At 42.3% G+C, this 22,824-nt stretch overlaps 1 protein-coding gene across 1 annotated transcript in view; it reads right to left on the bottom strand.

Moving 5' to 3' along the window:
* ARHGEF38 (Rho guanine nucleotide exchange factor 38) overlaps nt 1-22,824 on the bottom strand; it is a 124,890-nt gene that overhangs the window by 20,759 nt on the left and 81,307 nt on the right. The window contains exons 5-10 of the mRNA XM_046655924.1: nt 21,987-22,004; nt 13,163-13,362; nt 9,776-9,909; nt 5,222-5,326; nt 3,242-3,364; nt 492-803 (exon numbers count right to left, since the gene is read on the bottom strand). Of these exons, the coding sequence (XP_046511880.1) occupies nt 492-803; nt 3,242-3,364; nt 5,222-5,326; nt 9,776-9,909; nt 13,163-13,362; nt 21,987-22,004 (892 nt within the window). The remainder of the gene's footprint in view (nt 1-491; nt 804-3,241; nt 3,365-5,221; nt 5,327-9,775; nt 9,910-13,162; nt 13,363-21,986; nt 22,005-22,824) is intronic.

The following is a 22,824-nucleotide window of genomic DNA, read 5'->3' as shown; positions in this document are numbered from 1 at the left end:
ATTTACACACACAAACACACACACGCGTACACTTCAGGCTTCTCTTTCTCAGAGGAAAACAGAAGCATAACAAAGCCTAGTTTGATAGTATTCCTATTTTTGTCATTACACTGAGAGGGCCTTCTTTTTGGATTCACATCTTAGTCATGGTTGAAAGGGAAGAGAACACCAAATATAAGCTTTAACAGAGCACCAGGCGCCAGAGCTGCGCTGGTTCCATCAGTGAGCGGAGCAAAGCTGAAGGGTGTTCCGTGCCTGAAGAGGAATCTCCAAAAAGAACGACAGGCGTGTAAGTCACAGCAAACCTGCCCCGGGAAGCTGTCCTTTAGCTTCTTGTGGAGAAGAGAGAGAAGGACTATCTGAGTGCTTCAGTTAAAATAAACCACACGCACACGCACACGCATACGCACGCGCACCGTGAGCAGGGCTGCTGGCACCGTGTGGGTTCTGACGGGTCCCAGGCCGGGCGGCCAGGTGCCTGCTGCGCTTACCGGCCCCGCTGTGGAGTAGAGCCGTCGGGCCGCCAGCGTCAGGTCCCCGAGGAGGGCGACGAAGCTGCACAGGCAGTTGGACAGGATGGCCCGCGCGGCCCGGTTGAACACCTGCAGCTCTTCCACGAGCTGGGCGTTGAGGGCCTCGTACTCCTTCTTGGCCAGGCCTGGCTCGGCGCCTGCCACCCGCTGCAGGTGGCTGTTGCAGTCCAGCAGCTTGTCGTAGCGCTTCTGGATGAGCTTCTGCGGCCCTGGGAACAGGGACAGCAGTGCTGACAGCGGCGTCAGAACGAGCTTCTGCAAGCCAACCGCCTGCCAAAAGAGAGACACTCCGGTCACAGAGGGGGAACCGCCGAGACCCGGCCAGCGCTGTTACCAGGAGGCTCACTCCTCCCGCGGGAGTCAGGGGAAGACAGGAAAGTGTCCACGCAAGTTAAAAGAGGATGTTCAAGGACTTCGAACAGCGACTCTAGCCTCTCACACTGAACCTGAAGAGTGAGCAGGAAGAGGAATACAAAGTTGAAGCCTGCACCCCCAAAATATGCCCACCCTTCTCTCTAGGGCCACTGGTTCTGTCATTGGGGTCATCTCCTTCAACACTTTCCCCTTCCCCATGTTTCTCACCCTAGAGGCAAGTGGAGCCAGCCCAGGACGTGGGGCAGGGGGTACCTCCAGCCTCCGACCGCCAAGACTATGTACGTGATTCACCGTACGTTCCCTTCCTTTGGGGGCAATCAGAGGAAGAGAGTGGGTCTCAGAAGCGTGCATCCTGTTCCTCCCACATCTGCCTCAGTTCCCTGGCTGCCCTGGTGGCTAATTTTGGTGGTGGAATTGTATCCTCTATCCAGATGATACCTCTGATATATGTATTTTGCTCCTGTGATAGAAATGACCACAGAATTATTGGTTCCTCTCTAAATACATTGAAGGATTAAGCTGATGCTGATTCTGTGTCTTAAATTGTTACATTTTGAGGTTTGAGTCATTGAAAATGAACTTCATATAAATGCCCAACTCCGTGCCAGCGCCTGAGCACCCTGGGTTTGTGTCTTCTCTTTCTCTTTCCTCCCCTCTATTCTGAAGTGCATTAGTGTCCTGGGATGGCTGGCTCCCCAACTTCACCCTTTCTCATATGTGCTTGGGTTATGTGATTATGTCATGGTAATTTGGAAGTAGGTTTCTCTTTTGTATCCCAAAAATTGTCCTAGGGAATCTGCATCTGAGCGGCAGCTTGCATTAATTAACTTGGCCTCTGGAACTCAGTCTAAACTCATGGGAAATCTAGAAGAGAGGGGAAACCAATCTCTTATTGGAACCAGCAATAGCCCGCACAGATTAAATTTGATGTCTAGCTTATAAGATAATCAATATAAACCTGCAGACTGTTTAATGAGTCCTTTGACTAAGCAGAGAATCTGCCTACTGAGATAAATTACTGTGTTTCCAACTTTCCTGGATTCTACAGGTAATGTCCACACAGTATGACAATACGATTACAGCATGTATATCCTGTGACATAAATTGATTCACCTGAACATAGGATCTGTGAGTGGAACAAATATGGATCAGATTGTATTTTAGTATTTTGTTCTCTACAAAATGTGTAAATAAGCATCTCCCATGGTTAGACTAAAACAACAACTTTGCCTTTAGATAGATTTTTGAGTTCTTAATATTTGATTTTTAAAAACAGTTTAATATACTTTATCCATAAAAAAAGTTACTTTTATATTGAACTTTCTGAGAGTTATTTTAATTTAGCTAATTTGTCATCTTGTAGTTTTATGCAAGGTAGAGAAGGATACCTTCTCTTTTCTTTCTGTCAACTTCTGGAGCATGCTCCATGAGAGAAGCTACACATGGTGCTCAACACATGTTTAAGCAAATAAATAAATTTACAGTCAGTAAATGTCATGACTTGAGATGGGGGGCGCCTCACTGAGATTTAGAGCATCATAGGCCAGGAGTGCAAAACACCCTCCACACAAGGGCCACTCGGTGCAGATCCTTCTGACCCAAAGCGCCAGCAGAAAACCGCTACTTTCAAGAGCCTTCGAGAGGATGAAGGGTCCATTCTAGCTCCTGTGTAATACCTGAAACAGTGCTGTGAAATAATTATACCTACGGAACACAGATACTGAATTAAAATTAGTATTACTTAGACTAATTTACCATACAGATATTTTCTGGGCTCAAGCATGTTTTTATGATTCCAAAGCTATGGTTTATGATTCTGTACATTTTACAGAACTCTTAGAAAATAAATGTTTTACCCATAGCAGAAGACATGACCTATGACTCTGCAAGGCCCTTTCTCAACAGGAAGGCTTTATTGTCCAGTGTATAGTGTGTTAACGGAAGTCACATCTTCAGGGGCGTCTTCGCTCCCCTTTTTAGGACTCTGGGCATCCCACAGGCTCCTTTAAGAAGATCATAGCTTTCCAAGTTGATAAGCCCCTGATAGATCACGTGCAGACAAGCTAAACGTGGATGTGAAAGCTGCGCAGACACCGCCTACCCCACACACACACTCTGGGACCCTCTTAAGCTTTGATTATAGTCAAATCCTCACTAATCCACTTCAAAATATTTAATGATAAAAACAATCTCCTGTTTAAATCTGCTAATTTTGACCTTAGATTTGCTTTAGTGAATGTTTTACTTCTAACTCCAGAGAGATAAGTGAAAAGCAGCTTTACTTTTAACCCTACTGTTTAATTTGCATTTATCTGTGAATAAAAATAACTTACAAAGTCCTCACAGGGATTGGGGGCCTTACTTGGGGCCTCTGAGTGGCCCCTCTCCTCCTCGTCTTTGTCGCATGAAACCTCCTGGAGCGCCATTGCACTGTGCAGAGCCAAGGGCGTGGCATCCTGAAACCCAAGAACAGCGTTCTGAAGTCAGTACAAGTTAACGCATCCAAATGGGCACGTCGCCATCATAACCCTCCAGGACCAATGGCCAATCAGCTGACTTGGAACAGTACCTCTCCTTACCCCCCACCGAGTCGCTTCCTCATACTGCTCTGAATGGCATCCTCTTCTCTTACGGGGTCCACCTTAAATTCCCTTGTTGGCCATTCTTCAGCATTCATTCCTACAGGTCCCTTATTTATTATTTTTTAGTGAGGAAGATTTGCCCTGAGCTGACATCCGTGCCTGTCTTCCTCTACTTTGTATGTGGTATGCCGCCACAGCTTGGTCGATGAGTGGAGTAGGTCCTCGTGCCCATCTGAACCTGGGAACCTGGGCTGCCTAAGCAGTAGGTGCGGAACTTTAAGCACTCTGCCACCGGCCAGCCCCATACAGATCCATTATTTAAAAAATCACTCCTCTTTGATTTATGTCTTCAGTTTTCCTTAGTGAATTTAATATTCTCTTTAAGAGAAGATGCTCACATTTTTGATGAATCAATTAGTGGAAATAGACTTTCCTGTAGATGTTTCTAAGAGACGTTTACTCCTGAAACATTTGTCAAGAACAGGGTTCCCATTGTCCCCTGGTTGTTACAACTAAGTTTTGGGTTTCTTTTCATAGAAGGCAGCGCTTTAGGAAGAAACTAGCAAACCTGATTGGAAAACCAGGCTTTGCATCAGCTAATAAACAAGGAAAGAAGGTGACATTGGTTACAGAACATAGGACCTTGCCCCCAAATCATTGCTCCTGTCGACTTCATCCTCTGTTGGTGTGACATTTCATCTAAGCACGCAAACATCTGCTTCCAAAAGCAGATATCCGAAAGGAATCTGGAAAATGGGACAGGGCCATTTAACTGACTGACATGTATCCCACAAGCTTTCTATGTTTCCTCGTTGTGACCGCTGTGGGGATGTTGTCAAGGACACTATGTCTTCTTTACGAGCTCCCTTAGAGGACGCTCCTGACTGGTCTTCCCACTGATATAATTACCCCACTCTCCAACTGGTTTGTTACGTCTGTGATTCTCAACAAGGGCAGGAAACATGCTAGGGGCCTGTGCTGTGTGGGTGCATCTGCATATGGTGTCATATTATTTTGTTAGAATTTATTTTCCTTTGTGTTGACTTTCCTCCAGGTACACCTACTTAAAGGGGAATTATCTAGGAGTTTCGTTCAGGACTGTAGGGACATTCCAGATCACTGGTTATGGAAGATGCAGCAGTGCCCAGTTTGTCTTACAATTGTGTGGTCTCATGCCCTTTTTTGGGGTAGCCTACAGCTGAATTTGAGAACACACATAGGTTTTGTGTTTTCATAGTCATCATGTTATACGCTTTTTACTGTTTAGCGTATCTCATCATTTTCTGTCCACTTTTGATTGTCTTCTTTCTTTCAGTCCTGCTCTTAAATTTGCAAATATGTGTTTTAGGTACTGGAAAGAGATATGTTAGGATAATCAAACAAATGAAGAAAACTTCTGCCTCATCTGCAATTTTGCACTAATGAACTCATCTCTGTTATAAAAAAAAGCATGCTGATGGTCCAGCACGACGTGGCAGCTGTATGAGCAAATGTCCCACAGTCTGGCAGCTTGGACCGGAGGACGGATGGAGCTGGTGAGGGAACAAAGAATAAGACCTGAGTCCTTACACTGCCCTCCTTCACCAGCAGGGCGCAGCCTCCCAAATGTGATACAGAAGGCATCATCCTATAAATGAACCGTCAGTCAGTGTGACACATTTGCTCTTCGTAATGACTGTGGACGTGGACACCTGCTTGTAGAAACACTGAAAACCATTGTGTTCCACCTACCTGTACATGCTGAAGACAGAGTGAGATGTTCTTCACACAATGCCTCACGGCCTTCTCTAAAGATCTAAACAACTTTTCTTCTCTGGTAAAGGTATTGTCTTTCACCTAAAATATAGATGAAATTATTTTTATAACTCAAACAAATCCAAAATTTAAAAACATATCATGGACCGTATTGGCCCGGCACATGACAGAAAGCTCCTGTTGAGATGAAAATCTTCCCTGATGTGCTGTTTTAACAGGGTACCTTCCATGTACCAGACACAGCACAGCTGATGCTCAATTAGGGTAGCAAAGCCACACAGTGCAGCTTAATCTCCTGTTCAGTTTTCACAGAGCCTCTCATAATCTCGGTAGCTGTAGGATGTAAAACTCTTCTCTTCATATATTGTGTAAATGCTCCTAAATTATGTTACATTTGTGGGTTTATAAAATAATTAATAAAAATAAAATAAAATTTTGATTTATTGACTGGAATTTACTGTTTCACTGATATCACTCATCCCAATTTATTTCACAGTGGTTATTTAGAAAATACTCTTAGGTTCCCGGCTAAAGAAGTGTAGCAATTTTTTATCAACTCAAATTTGATAAAATAATATATAATCTCAGCAACAACAGTCCTTGTGTTAGGAAAACTCAGCAGAGTTAAGATCATGGTCATATGTGTTCAGTAATTTGCTGTTATCTTGCATGTCTACCTGTTAGCATTCAGAAAAATATGCTTTTATATGCCTGTGGCAGTTTCTAGAAGCACACTCTTATAACTGCTCTTAATGGTGAGAAGTATTTCTCAGCAACTAAATGGCTACAAGAGAAGATCAGAACCAGCCTCACGCTGGCAAACTCTGTGTGGACATGCAAAGGTTTCTGGAATGTGGCATGTATTCTGAGCGTGGGACTGGGGAGAAAACACTGCCGCTCTCAGCTTACACGCCTATTAGTTTAAAACGGTTGACCTTAGCGCTGAATGCATGGAACGTGGTGACTCTATTTTATTTTTAAATCCCTTAATACTGGTTATCTGGAGAGCTTTTGATTAAACAAGTGGCACAGTTCTCTGTAATCCACACAATTCAACAGCCTCTGCCTTAGGATCTCCAGGCTCTGACCCAGTTTGACGTATTTAACAGGATGCTAAGGCAGATTTTTTAAAACGCAGCTTTCAATGACCCATCACCAGCTATTCTATTTTGTGTATCTTGCTTGGGACTCAGATGCTTCTAAAGGAGCAGGTCCAAGGATCACATGATGAGAACTACCGCCCGGTTCTACTTCTCCATAGCCGCGCCTCTCTCATGCTGCTCTATGACTCTGGACGATGATGCTGTCCCTCTTCTGTCTTGCAAAACCCTGTTTATTTTTTAAAGACTTGCTCAACTGTCACCCCTTCCATGAATCCTACCTCCAATTCCTATTCTTTCCCCTGTAGAAAATTACTTGCTTCCTCTGATGTCCTCTCACAACGCTCGTTAATTACTTAAGGGATTCTCTCCACCGATGGATTGCAAGCACTTGGGATTAAGTAGTTTTGTCTTAGTAATAATAATAATAGCTAACATTTATCAAACACTAACTATGTTCCAGACACTGTGCTAAAACCTGTCTTCCATTCCTCGTCTTAATTCTGAAACAACCCTGTGGGGTAGGTGCTATAATTAATCTTACGAGCTCCCTTAGAGGACACTCCTGACTGGTCTTCCCACTGATATAATTACCCTGCTCTCCAACTGGTTTGTCACGTCCATGATTCTCAACAAGGGCAGGTAAATTTTAGAGATAAGGAAACAGGAGCTTCAGGAGATGTGGCCGAGGTTGTTGACGTCCTTCTGTCATGCTCTGACTGAAGGATAGTCCGTAATTCTAGTTTAAGTTGGACACATGGCTGCCTTGCTAGAGACAACCCCCCAACCCCTAGCATTGCAGCTGGCTCTGCCCTTGTAACTGGTTTGGGCAAATAGGACGTGAGCAAGAGTAACGTGTTTCATCTCTGAGTCTTGGCCCTATACCATTGTTGTTGGGACTTGAATGAAGACATGGCAATGGCGCGGCTCCCATCAGCCAGATGAAGATGCATGTTTAGGGAACAGCACAGCACAAAGCTGGGGAGGACTGAGGGATGTGTGCAGCAGAGTCCGTCTGGATCATGTCTCAGGACTATTATGAGAGAGAGAGAGCAATAAATAACAATCCGACTTAAGCCACTATGGTTTTGGATTTCTTTGTGAGAGATGCTTAGCCTTTACCCTAACTAATATAGGAAGTCAAAGAAACTTATCCATGTTAACAGGTGGGACCAGGATTCAAACCCAAGCTGTGTGAAATCAGACCTCTTTGTATTTACAATCTCCAGCACAGCGTCTGGTCCATAAGAGCTCAATGCATGTGTGATGAATTCAATAGCATCTTCCTCATGGGGAATAGTTTTATACCCTACTTCACCAAATATTTCACTGGAGCTGCTGACAAGTGCAAAATCGACTGATTTGAGATTTATCTCGTCTACAGTCCAGCCTATGCAGCTGATTTTCTGATTAACAGTGAAATGCTTCATTGCTGACAGGACATACTCTCAAAAGATTAAGGGGAAAATCTAATTAATACCCCCTCAGGCCACTTTGACTATAATTCACTTTTAGTCCACAATTGAAAAATACCAGAAGTTGATGATAAATGTGGTAAAGAATGTACCAGCTTCTACAAAAGCCTGCTTGGAATTAAGACCCGCCTATTGTTCCTCAATAGAATCGTCCTGAGTCGGAAGCAACACCCCAAGGCGTAGGGGAGAGCTGTTCTCCCAACACTCACACCCGCCTCTTTCGCACGAGTTCCCAACTCAATCTCGTGACTGTGGTCTGGAGTTGAAATGTCTTGATTTTCCTGTCCTTGGTCTGTGACCACACACCATGAATGTCCCAAACTTCCCACATTACAATTCCACGGTGAGAGGGGAGCCTGGAGTCACTGGCTATATGCAACGGACCCAGGGAGCCTCTAGAGGATGTGAAGCAGTCAGCACAAGAGTGATGCAGGCACGCGGTCCAAGGATGTCCCTGTTGGACATGGAATACATCATCCATTAAGGAGTCTGTATCCGCGTGGCAAGTAAGAAGCCTGCACGTTAACAGGTAAACACCAGCATAAGGCAATGATGCAAAATGCTGCTGCCGCTGCTGCTGCTGCTGCTGATGGTGATGATAGTGACGGTGACGATGGTGACAGCCAACGTATACTGAGTGCTTACGCAGGGTGTTAGGTCCTTCCTTTATACACATCATCTCGTTTAACACTCACAGCCACTCCATGTGCTAGGTCCTAGTATAATCCCCAATTCACAGATGATTGAATTTAAGTTAGGTGCCCAGAGACAAATGCTTATTCAGTGACAGAGGTGAGGTTGAAACCCAGATCTGGATGACTTCAAAGACCTTGCTCTCCGTCTCTGCCTCGGGCGGACTCCTGCTGCGCGAGCACGACCACGACTGGGAGACACCCAGTGAGGGTGTGAGGCGTTCAGAGGAGGGAGAAGCCGCATCTAGCGTAGGGGCCAGACAGCTGCGAAGCCTTAATGGAAGAAGGAAAAAGCCCACAGCGGCTACAGAGTGAGGTAGACGGGTCAAGGCTTCTAAAACCGGCACTGAACCTACACACAGTTGCTTCCAGGTCGCACCGACAGTCTGAGTTACAGATGTTAACATGGTAAGTGATGAAAGCAGGCAAATGAGGGAAAAAAAAGCACTAGACTATCTTAAGAACTGTCCTGCCTACTTTTGGTTACCACCTCAGGGCCACAAGCTTTCTGTCCTGTGATTCCCAAAGTGTGTTCCATTGATCACTGACTTCAAGGTCATTTAGCTGCTAAACACCTGGAGTCTTGGTAAAAATACAGACTTCTGGTTTGTACCTTGAACCAGGTAGAGCTCTGGAATCTGTCCTTTACCAGGTTCCTCGGGTAATGCTTACAGATGTTAAAGTTTGAGAGCCCTTGCTAATCCATCCATTATGTATTGGGGTGGAAATGAAAGTGGTTCCAGCCTGGCTGAACAGCTGACACAGAACAATTACCCAGTAATAGAATGTGCATCCAGGCGGTGGAGGGAGGGAGGGATGAGGGGCAGGAAAACTCACACAAAGGGATGCCCCTAAACACTTTTCTTCATAGGTGAAATAAAGATAAGATGAGCATCAAAGGAACCCCAGAGGAAAGTGAGGTTTTAAAAGCAGAGGTAAGACAGGGGTGGAAGAAGGGCATCGCCTTGGTGAGCTTGTGTGCTGGTTGGTGGTGAGCGTCAGGGCTCCTGGCATCCCTTGTTGACCCCTGTCCTTATGACCTTATCTCTCCTTTGTCTGTTTCCTGAGGTGAAGCGCCACAGCCAAGATAGAGTCAACACCACCCCACTCCGTTCCCCAAACGAGAGACAGAGGGGAACAGCATCCAATCACTTTGATTCTCAGCATTCTAAAAATAGCTCTGATAACAACAAAACAAAACTGCACAAAATGTCAGCATCGTGTCCCCCAGGAAAGTGTATGTGGCCCAAGGAGAAAAATTACCTGTGATTCTCCTCTTGTCAGAATCTTTAGATGATTTGTCACTCTTTTTGATTTCTTGCTAATTGAATGAATGTTTAGTTTAGACAATTTGTCTTTGAGTGATTCATCGTCATCATTCTTCTTGTATTTTAGAACTGGAACAGAAGAACGCAATGACATATCTGAACACGTGCAGCATAGAAAGTGTGTTTCATCCAGAGTATTCAAGATCAATATTTGTAATTAGGATCAAAATCGATGTGACTTTTGGCCCTCTGTTGCAGGTGCAATATGCTCCAGCCCACTGCCCCCAGCCGCCCACCTGCTGACGTGCAGGAGCTCAGCTGTCCCAGGGTTTGAGCTCCTCTGAGCCTGAGGTTCATTTACCTCCCACGTCAAAGAAATCACTGACACCAGAAACAAAAGCTCTTTCTCTCTTCTCAGATGATACATTTACCATCTGGGGTCTCTAGAACGAAGCATCAAGACCTAACTGATGAAAAGACAACTGCGTCCCATGTGACGAGACTTCAGATCTCTCCACCTGCTGAGAGATTTGGGGTAAGTCGAGTCACCTCTCTGAACTTTACTCTTTTATCTTTAAAATTATTTTCACCTCTCATATTGTTCAAAATGTTAAATATTCCTGACATTCAGTTTTGGTAAGGGTGTGGAGAGATGAGCAATCTCATACACTGTTGACAAAGATAAAACCATGCAGTTTTTGTAGAGAAAAACTTGGCAGAATCTTATAAAAATGACATTATTCACATTATCATGACATATCATCATATGCCAGCATGTCCATGCAGGGAAATCTCTTTTCGTAATCAAATGCATGAAGTTTTGTTTGCTGCAGCATTTTTTTCTAACAGCAAAATGTTGGAAACCATTCAAAGTTCATCCACAGAGGAATAGGTTAATACATTGGGACACATTCATTATGGAATACTATGGAACCACTCAAAAGAAGGCCCCATTGACTGGAGGAACGTTCATGGCGTGGGATTGACTTCAAAGGACAACAGCTAACTTAGTCCAGTGCGTGCTGCAGGAAGGAAGGGAAGAAGGAGACGGGGAGAGAGAGAGAAAGAAAGTGGAAACAGACGTAGAAAGTCTGCAGAAAACAATAAAGGTTAGCTATGCAAACTGGAATCAGGGGAGACGAAAAAACTTTCTCTTTAGAACTTCGAAATGGTTTAAGGAAACAGGAAAGTAAAAAGAATAATGTAACAGCCGTTATCCATCTCCTGGCTTTGTCAGATCTTAACATTTTGCCTTGTTTCCAATCTTTCTATTTTTTTAAAAAAAATCACATAACAGTTGAAGCTTCTCTGATCCCTAAAGGAAATTGTCATCCTAAATAATGGGTTTTATTTTATCTGTAACTATTTTTATGCCTTTACTGTGTGTGTATGTAGCCATATAGTACATAGTATTATTTTGAATGTTTTCAATCTTTATAAAAATGGTACCATATTGCATATATTCTTCTGTCACTCACTAATTTACCTTCTAAAATACTCAACATTGTGTTTTTGAGATTTATCCAATTGATACATGTACTTTAATTAACTTTTATGTTCTCATGGTATCATAGTGTATAACAGTTTGTGCGTTATCTGAATAAATACGTAAGTCATTTTCTTTTCTTTTGTTGCTATTAGGAACAATGCTAGTTACTAGTATGTCTCTCCATGAACATTCGGACGAGAGTTTCTCAAATATCTAGAAATTGGTTTTCTGGGTCTCGGGTGTGTACATCTTTAGCTTTAGTAGATGCTGTCAAATTCTTCTCCCAAGTGGTGATTCCAGCTCACACTCTCACCTGCAGGCTGAGATGCAGCGCTTGATGAACGTTACCCTTTCAACATCCTCTTGCCAATTTGACAGACTGGGACTGGTATGCCATTGTGATTTTAACTTGCATTCCACAGATTTTTAGTGAAACTTAGCATTTAAAAACTTATTGGTCTTTCTGTGAATTGCTTTTTCTTTATTATGATTGTTGACCACTTTGTATTGACTGCTTTTATTACTGATTTGCTATCAACAATCATACATTCTGGACAGGGACCTTCTGTCCGGGCTGGGGCTGTCCTTTCCTTGTTTCCAGCACCTTGTGCTCTACAACTGCCTTTCTACTCTCTGCCCTTCTTTATAATTTTAATTTATTAACACAGATACATACGATGTTTTGAATAAAATTTAGAAAATAAAAACAATAAAAATAAATGAAGTGGTTGGACCAGTTAGCCCCCAAGTCCTCCCATTGCTTTAATGTGGAATTGTGGCGCAGAGCACAGAGGGAGGACGCAGGGCGCAGAGGGAGGATGCAGACCACAGAGGGAGGATGCAGACCACAGAGGGAGGACGCAGGGCACAGAGGGAGGACGCAGGGCACAGAGGGAGGACTCAGGGCACAGAGGGAGGACGCAGGGCGCAGAGGGAGGACGCAGGGCACAGAGGGAGGACGCAGAGCACAGAGGGAGGATGCAGGGCGCAGAGGGAGGACGCAGAGCACAGAGGGAGGACGCAGGGCACAGAGGGAGGACTCAGGGCGCAGAGGGAGGACGCAGGGCGCAGAGGGAGGATGCAGGGTGCAGAGGGAGGACGCAGGGCACAGAGGGAGGACGCAGGGCGCAGAGGGAGGACGCAGGGCACAGAGGGAGGACTCAGGGCACAGAGGGAGGACTCAGGGCACAGAGGGAGGACGCAGGGCGCAGAGGGAGGATGCAGGGCGCAGAGGGAGGACGCAGACCACAGAGGGAGGACCATGCCCCACCCCGTGCATTACTGCATCCAGATGGTGGGAGCCCTGTAGCTGTGCCTCCTATTTTGAAACCTACATTCTACTTCAGATGCAAATTTTACATCTTAGCTAATAAGTCGTTAACAGTAATTTCTTAATTTAAGAAAGAAATATATTTGCTCCCTTCAGTCAAGCAATTAATGCCAAAAAACATCTCCATTCTTTGTGCCAGAACCAGATGAGCCTGATGTGTTAGCTGGGCCCCCTCCCCTGGATCTGCCCCTTTCGCCACCGCTTATCGGCTCTGGTTCCCACGGCTCAAGCTACCTGGCCTTGCCACATCTCCTTACCACACACACCGCAGAGACAGGAGGGCCATATGCTGTGGGTATCTTCAGCCCATAATCCATCACCGGCATGCAGTGGTCAAAAGAGGTAGAGTAAAGGACTGTTTGATTAAAAGCTGTCATTTCTTGTGTGTCATGGTCCTCTCTGAACCCAGCTGGTGGGGCAAAATCACACTCTCCTCTAACTCCAGCTATCTAGTGATCATAATCCCTGCCACGACCATAATTACTTAGACCTTCTGATTCTCAGAAACATAAACAGAACACTCCAAAAGCGGAAAACACCCAATTCGTCGTATGTCTTCTTACCTAAATCTTTCCGTCTTTTCAGTTCGTTGATGTTTATGTTAATGTCCCTCACTGCAGCAAAGGCGTCCTCCAGCGCTCGGAAGTCCGGGTGGCAGGGCGGGGTGGAGTTCCGAAGCTCGCACAGCAGGAGCGGGTATTTCATCACACGCTGGATGGGTTTGATCATCAGAGAGCCCATGTCCAGTAAGTTTGGTTTGCCTCTACGATAGAGTAAATAAATCAGTTTCATAAATGTTTGTCTTATTAACTCCTTTTCATTTTTGTGATCTTTTATGATAAATCCTGAAACTGTTTTTCCCTCCATTTGGTGATGTACGATTTCTAGATGAAAGCTGGAGCAAGGGGTGACCGAAAGAAGCAAGGCTAAAAGATCTGGCTGCTAAACAGAACCTGAAGGAAGACAAATGACTGTCTGTCCGCAGAAAGGATGGAGCATGATTGCCATCCACGTTCCACTTACAGCGTTTTAAATAACAGTCTTTATAATAATAGTAGGAAACAATTTCAGAATACTTTTTTCCATGACAACCAAGAAAAATGCATTTGCTTGATGGTTTTTGTGATTATTAGTGAGGAAAATAAAATCATTATTTAAAATCTAAAAGATGACTTGCTAAGTGTGGTCAAAAGAAGGCATTGTCTTCTCTCTTCTACCAAACTGAGGAGTTGCATTGACGTTTCAGAGGTTCTATCACAGTCCCCAAAGAGATTTATAATAAATGCAACAGTTCTGTAAATATTACAAACACCGTCACTATCACTAAATATCGCTGCTACACAGTGACTTTCCATGTGGAGTTCTTCTCAGCCAACAGATCTTTAAATGGCTCCACAAAAGTGAGCACTCACACCTGACTCTTCCGTTAGGAGTGTCTGAGACGACAATAGAGCCATTCCAAATGGAAGTGAAGAAGCTACAAGCGTGCTCACGCCATTGTCCAACCCACTGCCATTCATTTTTCAGCCAGAAGGCAGTGGTTTCCAAAGTCTCTTTATGCAAAGAGGCAAATAAAGGGAGCTGTATACGGGACATGGATGAAACCGTGTGCCAGGTCCCTTCTGGTGGACAGATGTACTCATTTGTTTTCCTTTAGGTTTCTATTTAGTAGACAGAGGACACAGACACTGTTTTCCAATCCTGATAGGTGGATTTTCCATTCTTCAATTATTATGTTTTAAGTACTAATATGGACAGACAACAGACAACATAATTGGCATAGTGAAATGAATCTAAAAAATGTTGAACAATATTAGAAAGGTTGCATCATTAAAGAAGGTCTGAAGGTGCCTTAGGAGACCCACTCATTGAACTCCTCATTTGATAAATGAGAACTAAGGACTGTCACATGCAAGTGCACACACGCGTGCAGACACACTCACGCACACCAACCACTCTCCGTCACGTCTCCCCATTTTATTTTCACCAAAGCCCTTATCACTATCTGCGATCATCTTGTTTCTCTATTTACTAGTTTATGCTCAGTTTCTCTGCCACCACTATATCCCTGGTGTGACATACAGTGTTCTCTCAATGAATATTTGCAGACTGAAGTGGTAGATTTCTCAGATTTTCTGTAATGTGCTTTTCACGTTGAACTTTTTTTCCAAAAAAATTGTGTGATGGTCCTGAAGAAATGACTGAGGAATTTTATCCATGCTGAGAAATGATGATTCCATAACAGACACAAAGACTGAAGCAAACTAAAAAGCAACAATTTTTTTTGAGGAAAATCAAAATAAATGTTAAGGATTTGCAAGGGAGTAAAGAGTTGCTTCCATATGATTTATCCTGTGCTTCCTACCCATTTGCACCCAATCTATTAAGGAAGGGAGCTAAGGACAGGGTGTCACAGAGGGAACGAGGAAGAGAGATGTTACTGGTGTCCAACAGGACTGGGTGAAGTGGATGGGAAAAATGTAAATCTATTATGAATGCTGAAAAAATAAAAAATAAAAACATAGTTTCTAGCTGATGATGTGTGAACAGCAGAGCCTTTGAATAAAAAAGACAGCATTTTCTTATCTATTTTAAGCAGAGTTTCTTTAACAATACAACAGGTTAGACACTTAAGTGGGAAAACATTCCCTTAAATAAAAACAAATCAGGAATATGGAAGGTATTAAGCTGAATAGAAGAAATCTTATTATCTTGATGAATAAGATCAGAATTCCTTCTGAGTTTTTTCCTCTGACTATTGCCAAATATTAGTTTATTTGATCTTCTAAAAATCACTGAAAATACCATCAAAATAGAAATATAATCAAACAATTCAACCAAAGAGAATTTTTTTTTTTGAGGAAGATTAGCCCTGAGCTAACATCCATGCCCGTCTTCCTCTACGTTTTTTATATGTGGGACGCCTACCACAGCATGGCTTGCCAAGTGGTGCCATGACCGCACCCGGGATCAGAACCAGCGAACCCCAGGCTGCCAGAGTGGAATGTGCACTTCACTGCTGTGCCACTGGGCCGGCCCCCAAAAAGAGCAATTTTAATAAGATAGTTTATTAGTGTGGTCTATTGTTATACACATATTTTTTATTTTTAATTACAAAACAATCCCCAGATATATTAAAGGATGTACTTGTACCTTTGAGCTGCCTCCTTTCTTCCTTGTCAAGATCTGCCAAAAAACCAACCAAGCCCTATAGTTGTATCCACATCTCATTATTACTTCTCTCCTATCTCTCTGTGGCATCCAGGTTCTATGCTCTCTGTTTTATGTTTCAATCACGATAATAATTATAAATGATTACTGCTTCTCTTGAAAGAGTCACCAATGCAAATATTAAAAATGGCTTTCTCAAAAACGAGAGATCTCCCAGACAGTTTTGTCTTCAGACATGCACTTTGGACAGTCGCCAAGTGATGAGCATGATGTTCTGACGCCTGCATCACACAGAAGCAATACAGCAGGAAAGATAGAGGGTGTGTGATAAGATGACTGCACCGCAGGCATTCCGTGCCCAAGGCGGCCCCCACCTAACCCCTCCCAATAGGACGAAGTCCTGATGCCTGTGAGGTGGAGCAGTCCTAAATGCGATGTGACCCAGCTCAGCCAGCAGCCAGTTATCACGGGCCTCCCAGACAGAAAGCAACCAAATGTGTAACAATTCCCCACGCACATTGGCTGAACGCTGAGGTAGTTATTAATCTGTAATTCTGTTTCATCTGTCTCTGTCTTATCGTGCGAATACTCTGGCAAGTATTTAGTGCCGTAAGTAGCCACATGAATCTCATTACAATTATTGCTGGGGCTTTACTAAGTCAAGTAAGCAAAGCTGGGTTTGTTTTAGCAGCATCAGCTTTGCTATAAAGAGCTTCATATCCAATACAAGAGAACAGTTGCACGATGAAAACAAAAATGACATTTAAACCATGAAAAACTATGGTGGAAAACAGAAAAAATCACTATTGACCACTGAGGTATATCTATATTTCTTAATTAGAGGGAGAAAATGAGACAAAGGAAAAATAATCAGGTAACCATGGCCTTTCCTATATTTTATGACCACAAGTATCCTAAATTTAATATTTATTTTACAATAATCACAAACCATCTAGATTATTATTGATTTTTTTTATTTATTATTTTTTAAAGGCAACTTAAGTCAATTTTAGAAGAAAATATATTACTACACAAATAATAAAGTGGCATTTGCCATAAATAAAAAACAGTTGTGAAAATAAATACAGAACTATTAACAAATTTGAGAAGGTGTAAAGAAGGTGAATGAATGGTAATTGATAGAGCAGACGAGAGAAAATCAATAATATGGAGAGGCAATAATTTAGTCATTCCTCCAAAGTTCATTAATTGGCATCCTTGAGAATCTACGGAAGTGGAGAGAGAAGGAGATGAGGATAGAATAAGGAGGGCTAGTTGAAAACCTCTTTAAGAAACGACTCAATTCTCAGAATGCTATACAAAGAAGGGAGATCACTGGGGGAACTGAGAAAGAGCTCTTGGGGTTTAAGAGGATAGCAGCAGAAATACAAACTCACTAGTGTTGGAGAAAATGTTCAGGAACTTTCCAGAGAGAAGAGCAAAAGTACAAAGGTATAGAAAATAGAAGAAAATTAGAGCTCTGATCTAGGAGGCCCAATATCTAAATAACAGGAGTCCCAGAAAGAGAACAGAGCCCGTACGGGAGAAGTTATCAGTGAGATAACTCAAGAGAATGATGGTTCGGGTTGAAAGAACTTGCTGAGTATTCAGCACAATGGATGAAACGGATTCACAGCTTGGAGTTAAAAAACTTCAGACTATTGGGGTCAAAGAGAAGATCCTACAATCCTTCAGAGAAGCATATAAACAAACAGGTACCAACAAACGATTAGGAATCAGGAAAAGCTTCAGATTTCTTGTAGCAACACAGAAAGCTAGAAAACAACAAAGAATGACCTTCAAATTCTGAAGATGAATGATTTTCAATTTAGAATTCTATGCCCAATCAAACTATAAATCACGTGTGAGGGTAAAATCAAGGTATTTTGGATATAAAAGTTATTTAAGTTTTACTTCTATGCATTCTTTGATAAATAGAGGAAACTATTGAAGGATATACTCTACCAAAAACAGGGAAGAGGCAAAGAGCATCTCCAGGACGTTGGAGAGGAGAGCCACCAGTCCAAACTCAACGCGTCAGAGGCTGTGGGAGAGGCTTTTTAAGGAGATGGAGTTGATGGCATACATAATGGATCGGGTTGTCTTGAGAGATGACTTGCCTAACTGGTCGTGAGTTTGGTATTAATGATTAGTACAAGGAAAATGAAAAAAGAAAAAGGCAACACTTAACTCCCAGGAAAATAAGTAGTTTATCCCAAGGTTTAGCTCTGAAAAGAAATTTACTCAGACATAATAATTCAAACACTGTTATTGCTCTAATACAAATTACAATGTAACTACAAAGGGAGAATGGAGAGATGGGAAGGACCTGTGTGTGTGTGTGTGTGTGTGTGTGTGTGTAGTGGAGACGGGGCAGGGAAAAGAGAGAAATTCTTCTCTTCCACAGGGGGAAGTCAATAAATAGTGCCTATAAAAGAAAAGCCATTCATGTTTAGAGTCATGAGGATAAATATCAAAATATTCAACTAAAAGATGTGAAAATGGTTGTGTCTGGTAAGAAGCATTTAGCGGCAGGTAGGAGAAGGGGGGAGTACTGTTTTCCTTAACAAATCCTGTAGAACTATTTGGCTCTTTAAACTGTGAGTACATATAATTTCAACAGAAAAAGAAAGTTTTAAAAAAAAGGAAACATGCAAGAATATTCAGGAAAATTCTGAAAAGGAAGAGTACTGAGCTGGAATTAGTTGTACTTGATATTAAAATATATTATAAAGGTGCAAAAATGAAAGCAGTTTGGTGTGGGTCCTTACACAGACAGATGAGTAGCACAAAACAGGAAATCAAAAAATAAATGCAAGTAGTTATGGAGATTAAGTAAATACGGTAAATATGACATTCCTACTCAGTGGACAAAATGGATTATATAATATCAGTGTTGTGATAATTAGCTGTCATATAGAAAAAATAATAAAAATGGATTCCTGCATCACTCTTTATACCAAAATAATTTTTAGATAGATCAAAGGTTTAAATGTTAAAAGTGATGCTATACAAGAACTTGAAGAAAACATGGGATTACACTTTAAAACAATCTTGGATTTTCTAGGCAAGACACAAAATCCAAAAACCACAGTAGAAAAAATGATAAATCTATTTAAAAATTTAGCTCTGTAAAACTGTACAGATAAAAACAAAAACAGAAGCTAAAGTATGCTAAAGCCAAATGATAAGCTGGAAAAATTATTTATAGCACATAAGACATAAAAAGGGTCAACACACTTGCTAATTAAAGAGCTGTTATTAATCTATTAAAAAGAGATGATCATCTCAATAAAAGAGAACAATCATTTAAAAAGACAATTCATTAAAGGTGAAATCCAAATGGTTAAACATACTTGAAAAAGCTCAAGATCATTATTAATGAAAATTAAAACAATACAATACTACCTTTGGCCTATTACATTGCACAAGTAGTAAAGATATAAATATTAATTGTATCTAGTGCTGGCAAGAAGTAGATAAATGGATGACACACGTTGGCCATAGGAATATAAATTAGTTCAACTTTCCTTAAATTTCTGGGCAATAAGTATCAAAAGCCCTTTGATCTAGCAATTCCACTTTTAGAAATTCATCCCAAGAAAATCAAATTATTGCACAAAGATCATGTATAAGAATGAACACATAAAAAAAAGAATAAACACATAACATCAATCTTTACAAGACAGACACAATTCAAGTATCTGTCAGGTGTGGTAAACTCACTTATGCTATATATATCAGATGGAATATTATGCAGTCATAGAGCGATGGGGATTTATAATTACTGACAGAGAAAGATGCCCACGATGTTTTGATGAATGAGAAAGCGAGAAGCCATACAGGAAATACAGAGCGGTCGTATTTCAGGCATATGTGCGTGTGGAGGAAAGTTGCGGTGAAGTGAGGGACCCCTGAGCTACAGCAGTCAGCTCTGGACCGTGACTATGGATGTCTTTACCATCCCTATTTTGATATTCTATATTTTGTAGTGTTTCTTCAACAATTTTAACTATACAAAGCTTAAGAAAAGAGACAATAAGTTATAACATTTGAGATTAATAGAAACTCTGAGATCCAAAGGTGGGAATAGCTGATCAGGCAGAGAGCACATAGAGAACATTGCAAAAACGTGGAGACCCAGCACTGCGTTTCTGGAGACTGCTGAATTGAGAACAGGTATGTTTCTCCTGCTTTAGAACCCGGGACTGTCTCAGATGCTTTTATGGGGGCTCTTTGCTGGGGCATTCTATGATTCTTGTCTCTTTAATACTGTCTTTGATGTTTGTATAAGATTATAAGTAATCCAAAGTAAAAATTTTAGAAGGTATAAATATCTTTGCATTTCTTTGTATTTTTTAAAATGTAGATTGCAATAAAAAGAAAAAACAGGCAATTTTTGCTTCCATAAGCAAGGGATTGTTTTAAGCCATTTAAAAACCCCCGCCTCCTACGTGCACTCTTGCCGGCCACACTCCTGGCCTTGGCTGCGGGGGCGTCCTGCACTGACGCGGCCTGTCACCCCTCGTCACCTCTCATGCAGCAGCGCGCGCCCGCTGACCCGCGAGAGAACCGCAGGAAAGCACCTCGCGGAGAACGCGGCTGACGGCCCCAGGCACGCGCTGCGCGGCGCTTCTTTCAGTCCTGCGTGGACGAGGCTCGGGCGCACGCAGCCCGCTCACCCACAGCGGGATCGCCGCGGCGCCAGCCGATTTCCTGCGAGGATCCGGCGGGACGTGCTGCGTGCTGAGCTCTGTCTGCAGGGGCCTGTGCGCGCGGACTGGGGTGGCGGACCCTCATCCTCCCCAGTCGCGCTCTCCCTAGCGGTCTGCTGGTTATAGAGGCCTAAGCTTTAGGAAAGGAAAGCTAAGCAGCGTCTGCAGGCAGGCAGTGCTTCTCCACGCTCCCAGCCCCGTGCATCCGCAGTCCCAGGCGCGCGGCAGGGCCCAGGCTGTGTGAGCAGCAGTGCCCCACAGCCCCATCGACTGCGGCCGGGAGAAGCCGGGAGCCCTCCTCTCGCGCAACCACTTCGGATCCAACCATCTCAGAGCTGCGAACTCGCTGAACGAGCCTACTCGCTTCTGTTTGTACTATAGGATATGTTTTTCCACTTGAAAGAAAAGACTTGTAAAGTGAGCAAACTGCGTGCTCGTTGGGGTGTCAAAAGCTGACTTGTGGGCTTGCCTGGAGGGCAAAGCCTTAGTCTCCGGGGGTCCTGTACCCCCGCCTGCTTCATCCACCTCACTTCTGGAATTCTCTCCTCATGGTTGTTCTGCACCAAAGCATGAACAACAGCTATTCACAGCTTACATTAATATAATTTTTATTTTGTAAATTTTGTATTTCTTGATGTAAAGTTTCAGTAGTTTAGAACACAAGTTACACACACACACACACACACACACACACAAGCAGACACACACACACACACACACACACACACACACACACGGACTAGGAACTCAGGACCTTGGAGAGTTGCTGACCTTGCTAAGCCAAACATGAGCTTCTTGAAGTCCTGGTAAATTTGAGTGCGTATTTAAGCCGGTATCCTCCCTTCAGTGCTAGTCAGCTAGACAGGCTTCTCTTCTATAAAAATAGACATCCTCCAAGGTGAGTGCGTGTGTGTGTTTTTTATGATAATTTCTGTATTGTCCTAGTGACTATTTCATCTTAATATTTCATTTCCCTGCTATGTATGTGTGTATGATTTTTTTCCCTGTAAATCATGCAAGAGTCCAAATTAGGAGAAACCCAATATTTTATCATAATGTGTGAGGAATATTTCCTTTTGTACATTAATCTATTGAAACTTCAAAAACATTATGGTATTAATCTGAGACTTTTTAAGGCTAATGTTCTTAGGAAGAGGTGCTTTTGGACACATCAAGATTCGTAAACATATGTGTGATGAGCAGCTCCGAAGAGTTCCGGCACCAGCAACCTTGTGATTTAAGTCAATTATTACCACAGGATTCTTCTAAGAAGTTTCCTAAAGTACATATGGTAGTAATTTAATATGCAAGATCATCTCAGACAAATTGGGAACAAATGTACCAATAATGTCTAGGGTAAGTGTCTTTGAAATCTTGAGATTTATTAAAAGCAATAAACATAATTGTAAAAACTAAAAATTCTGACTTGCACAGAAATATTCAACAGTTTTTCTCCATTATTTTTACTTTTGATTTCTATTATAAAAACAAAAGTACTTACTCTTGCATGTATATTTTCCTGTAAGAGAAGGGAAAAAAGGTAAATTCATGTAAATCCACATATTTGAGACAATATACAAACATTATAAAACTTTAAAATTTTTATTACATAAAATAAAGTAATAAGTCATTTTCATGAATGTTTTATACAATTGGTCTCATTATTTTATTTTTAAATTTTATTTATTTATTTTTTGCTGAGGAAGATTAGCCCTGCGCTAACATCTGTGCCCATCTTCCTCTACTTTGCATTTGGGTCACTACCAGAGCATGGCTGATGAGTAGTGTAGGTTCATGACCAGGATCCAAACGTGCAAGTCCAGGCCACCAAAGCAGAGGGTACCAAACTTAATCACTACCCCAGGGGCCAGCCCCAGAATTGATCTCATTATTTTATAATCATGTCCCTAAAATTTTATTTTACTTTATATACCCTTCATGTTTCACACTTTATATCAGGTTAAAAATGTTGATTCCAATTATAGTTAGTAAAATGTGATCATTTGAAAATGGACTTAAATGTCAATTTTTATTTACGTTATGAAAAAAGGAATATTCAACATAGTAATAGGAGAAACTGAGATTACAAGATTACAAAGGAAAATATAATCGACTTGCGGAACTGCTGCCAAGTGCTCTGTAATATCTCTGCGTGTGCACAGTGTTACGAGATTATAATCAATTCACGGGTCCAATGAGATGAATCTCACAAAAACTTTCACCAGGCTTCACCGGCTTTTGTGGCTTCCATTTTGATCAAGTGAAACTTAAGTCCTCCCATTGGCCTCTCCCCCCACCTCCTCCTCCTCCTCCTCTCTCCATCTCCTCCTCCTCTCCTC

Source organism: Equus quagga, chromosome 3 (genome assembly GCF_021613505.1).
Source record: "Equus quagga isolate Etosha38 chromosome 3, UCLA_HA_Equagga_1.0, whole genome shotgun sequence".
Taxonomy (NCBI): Eukaryota; Metazoa; Chordata; class Mammalia; order Perissodactyla; family Equidae; genus Equus; species Equus quagga.
This window is presented reverse-complemented; position numbering and strand designations above follow the sequence as displayed.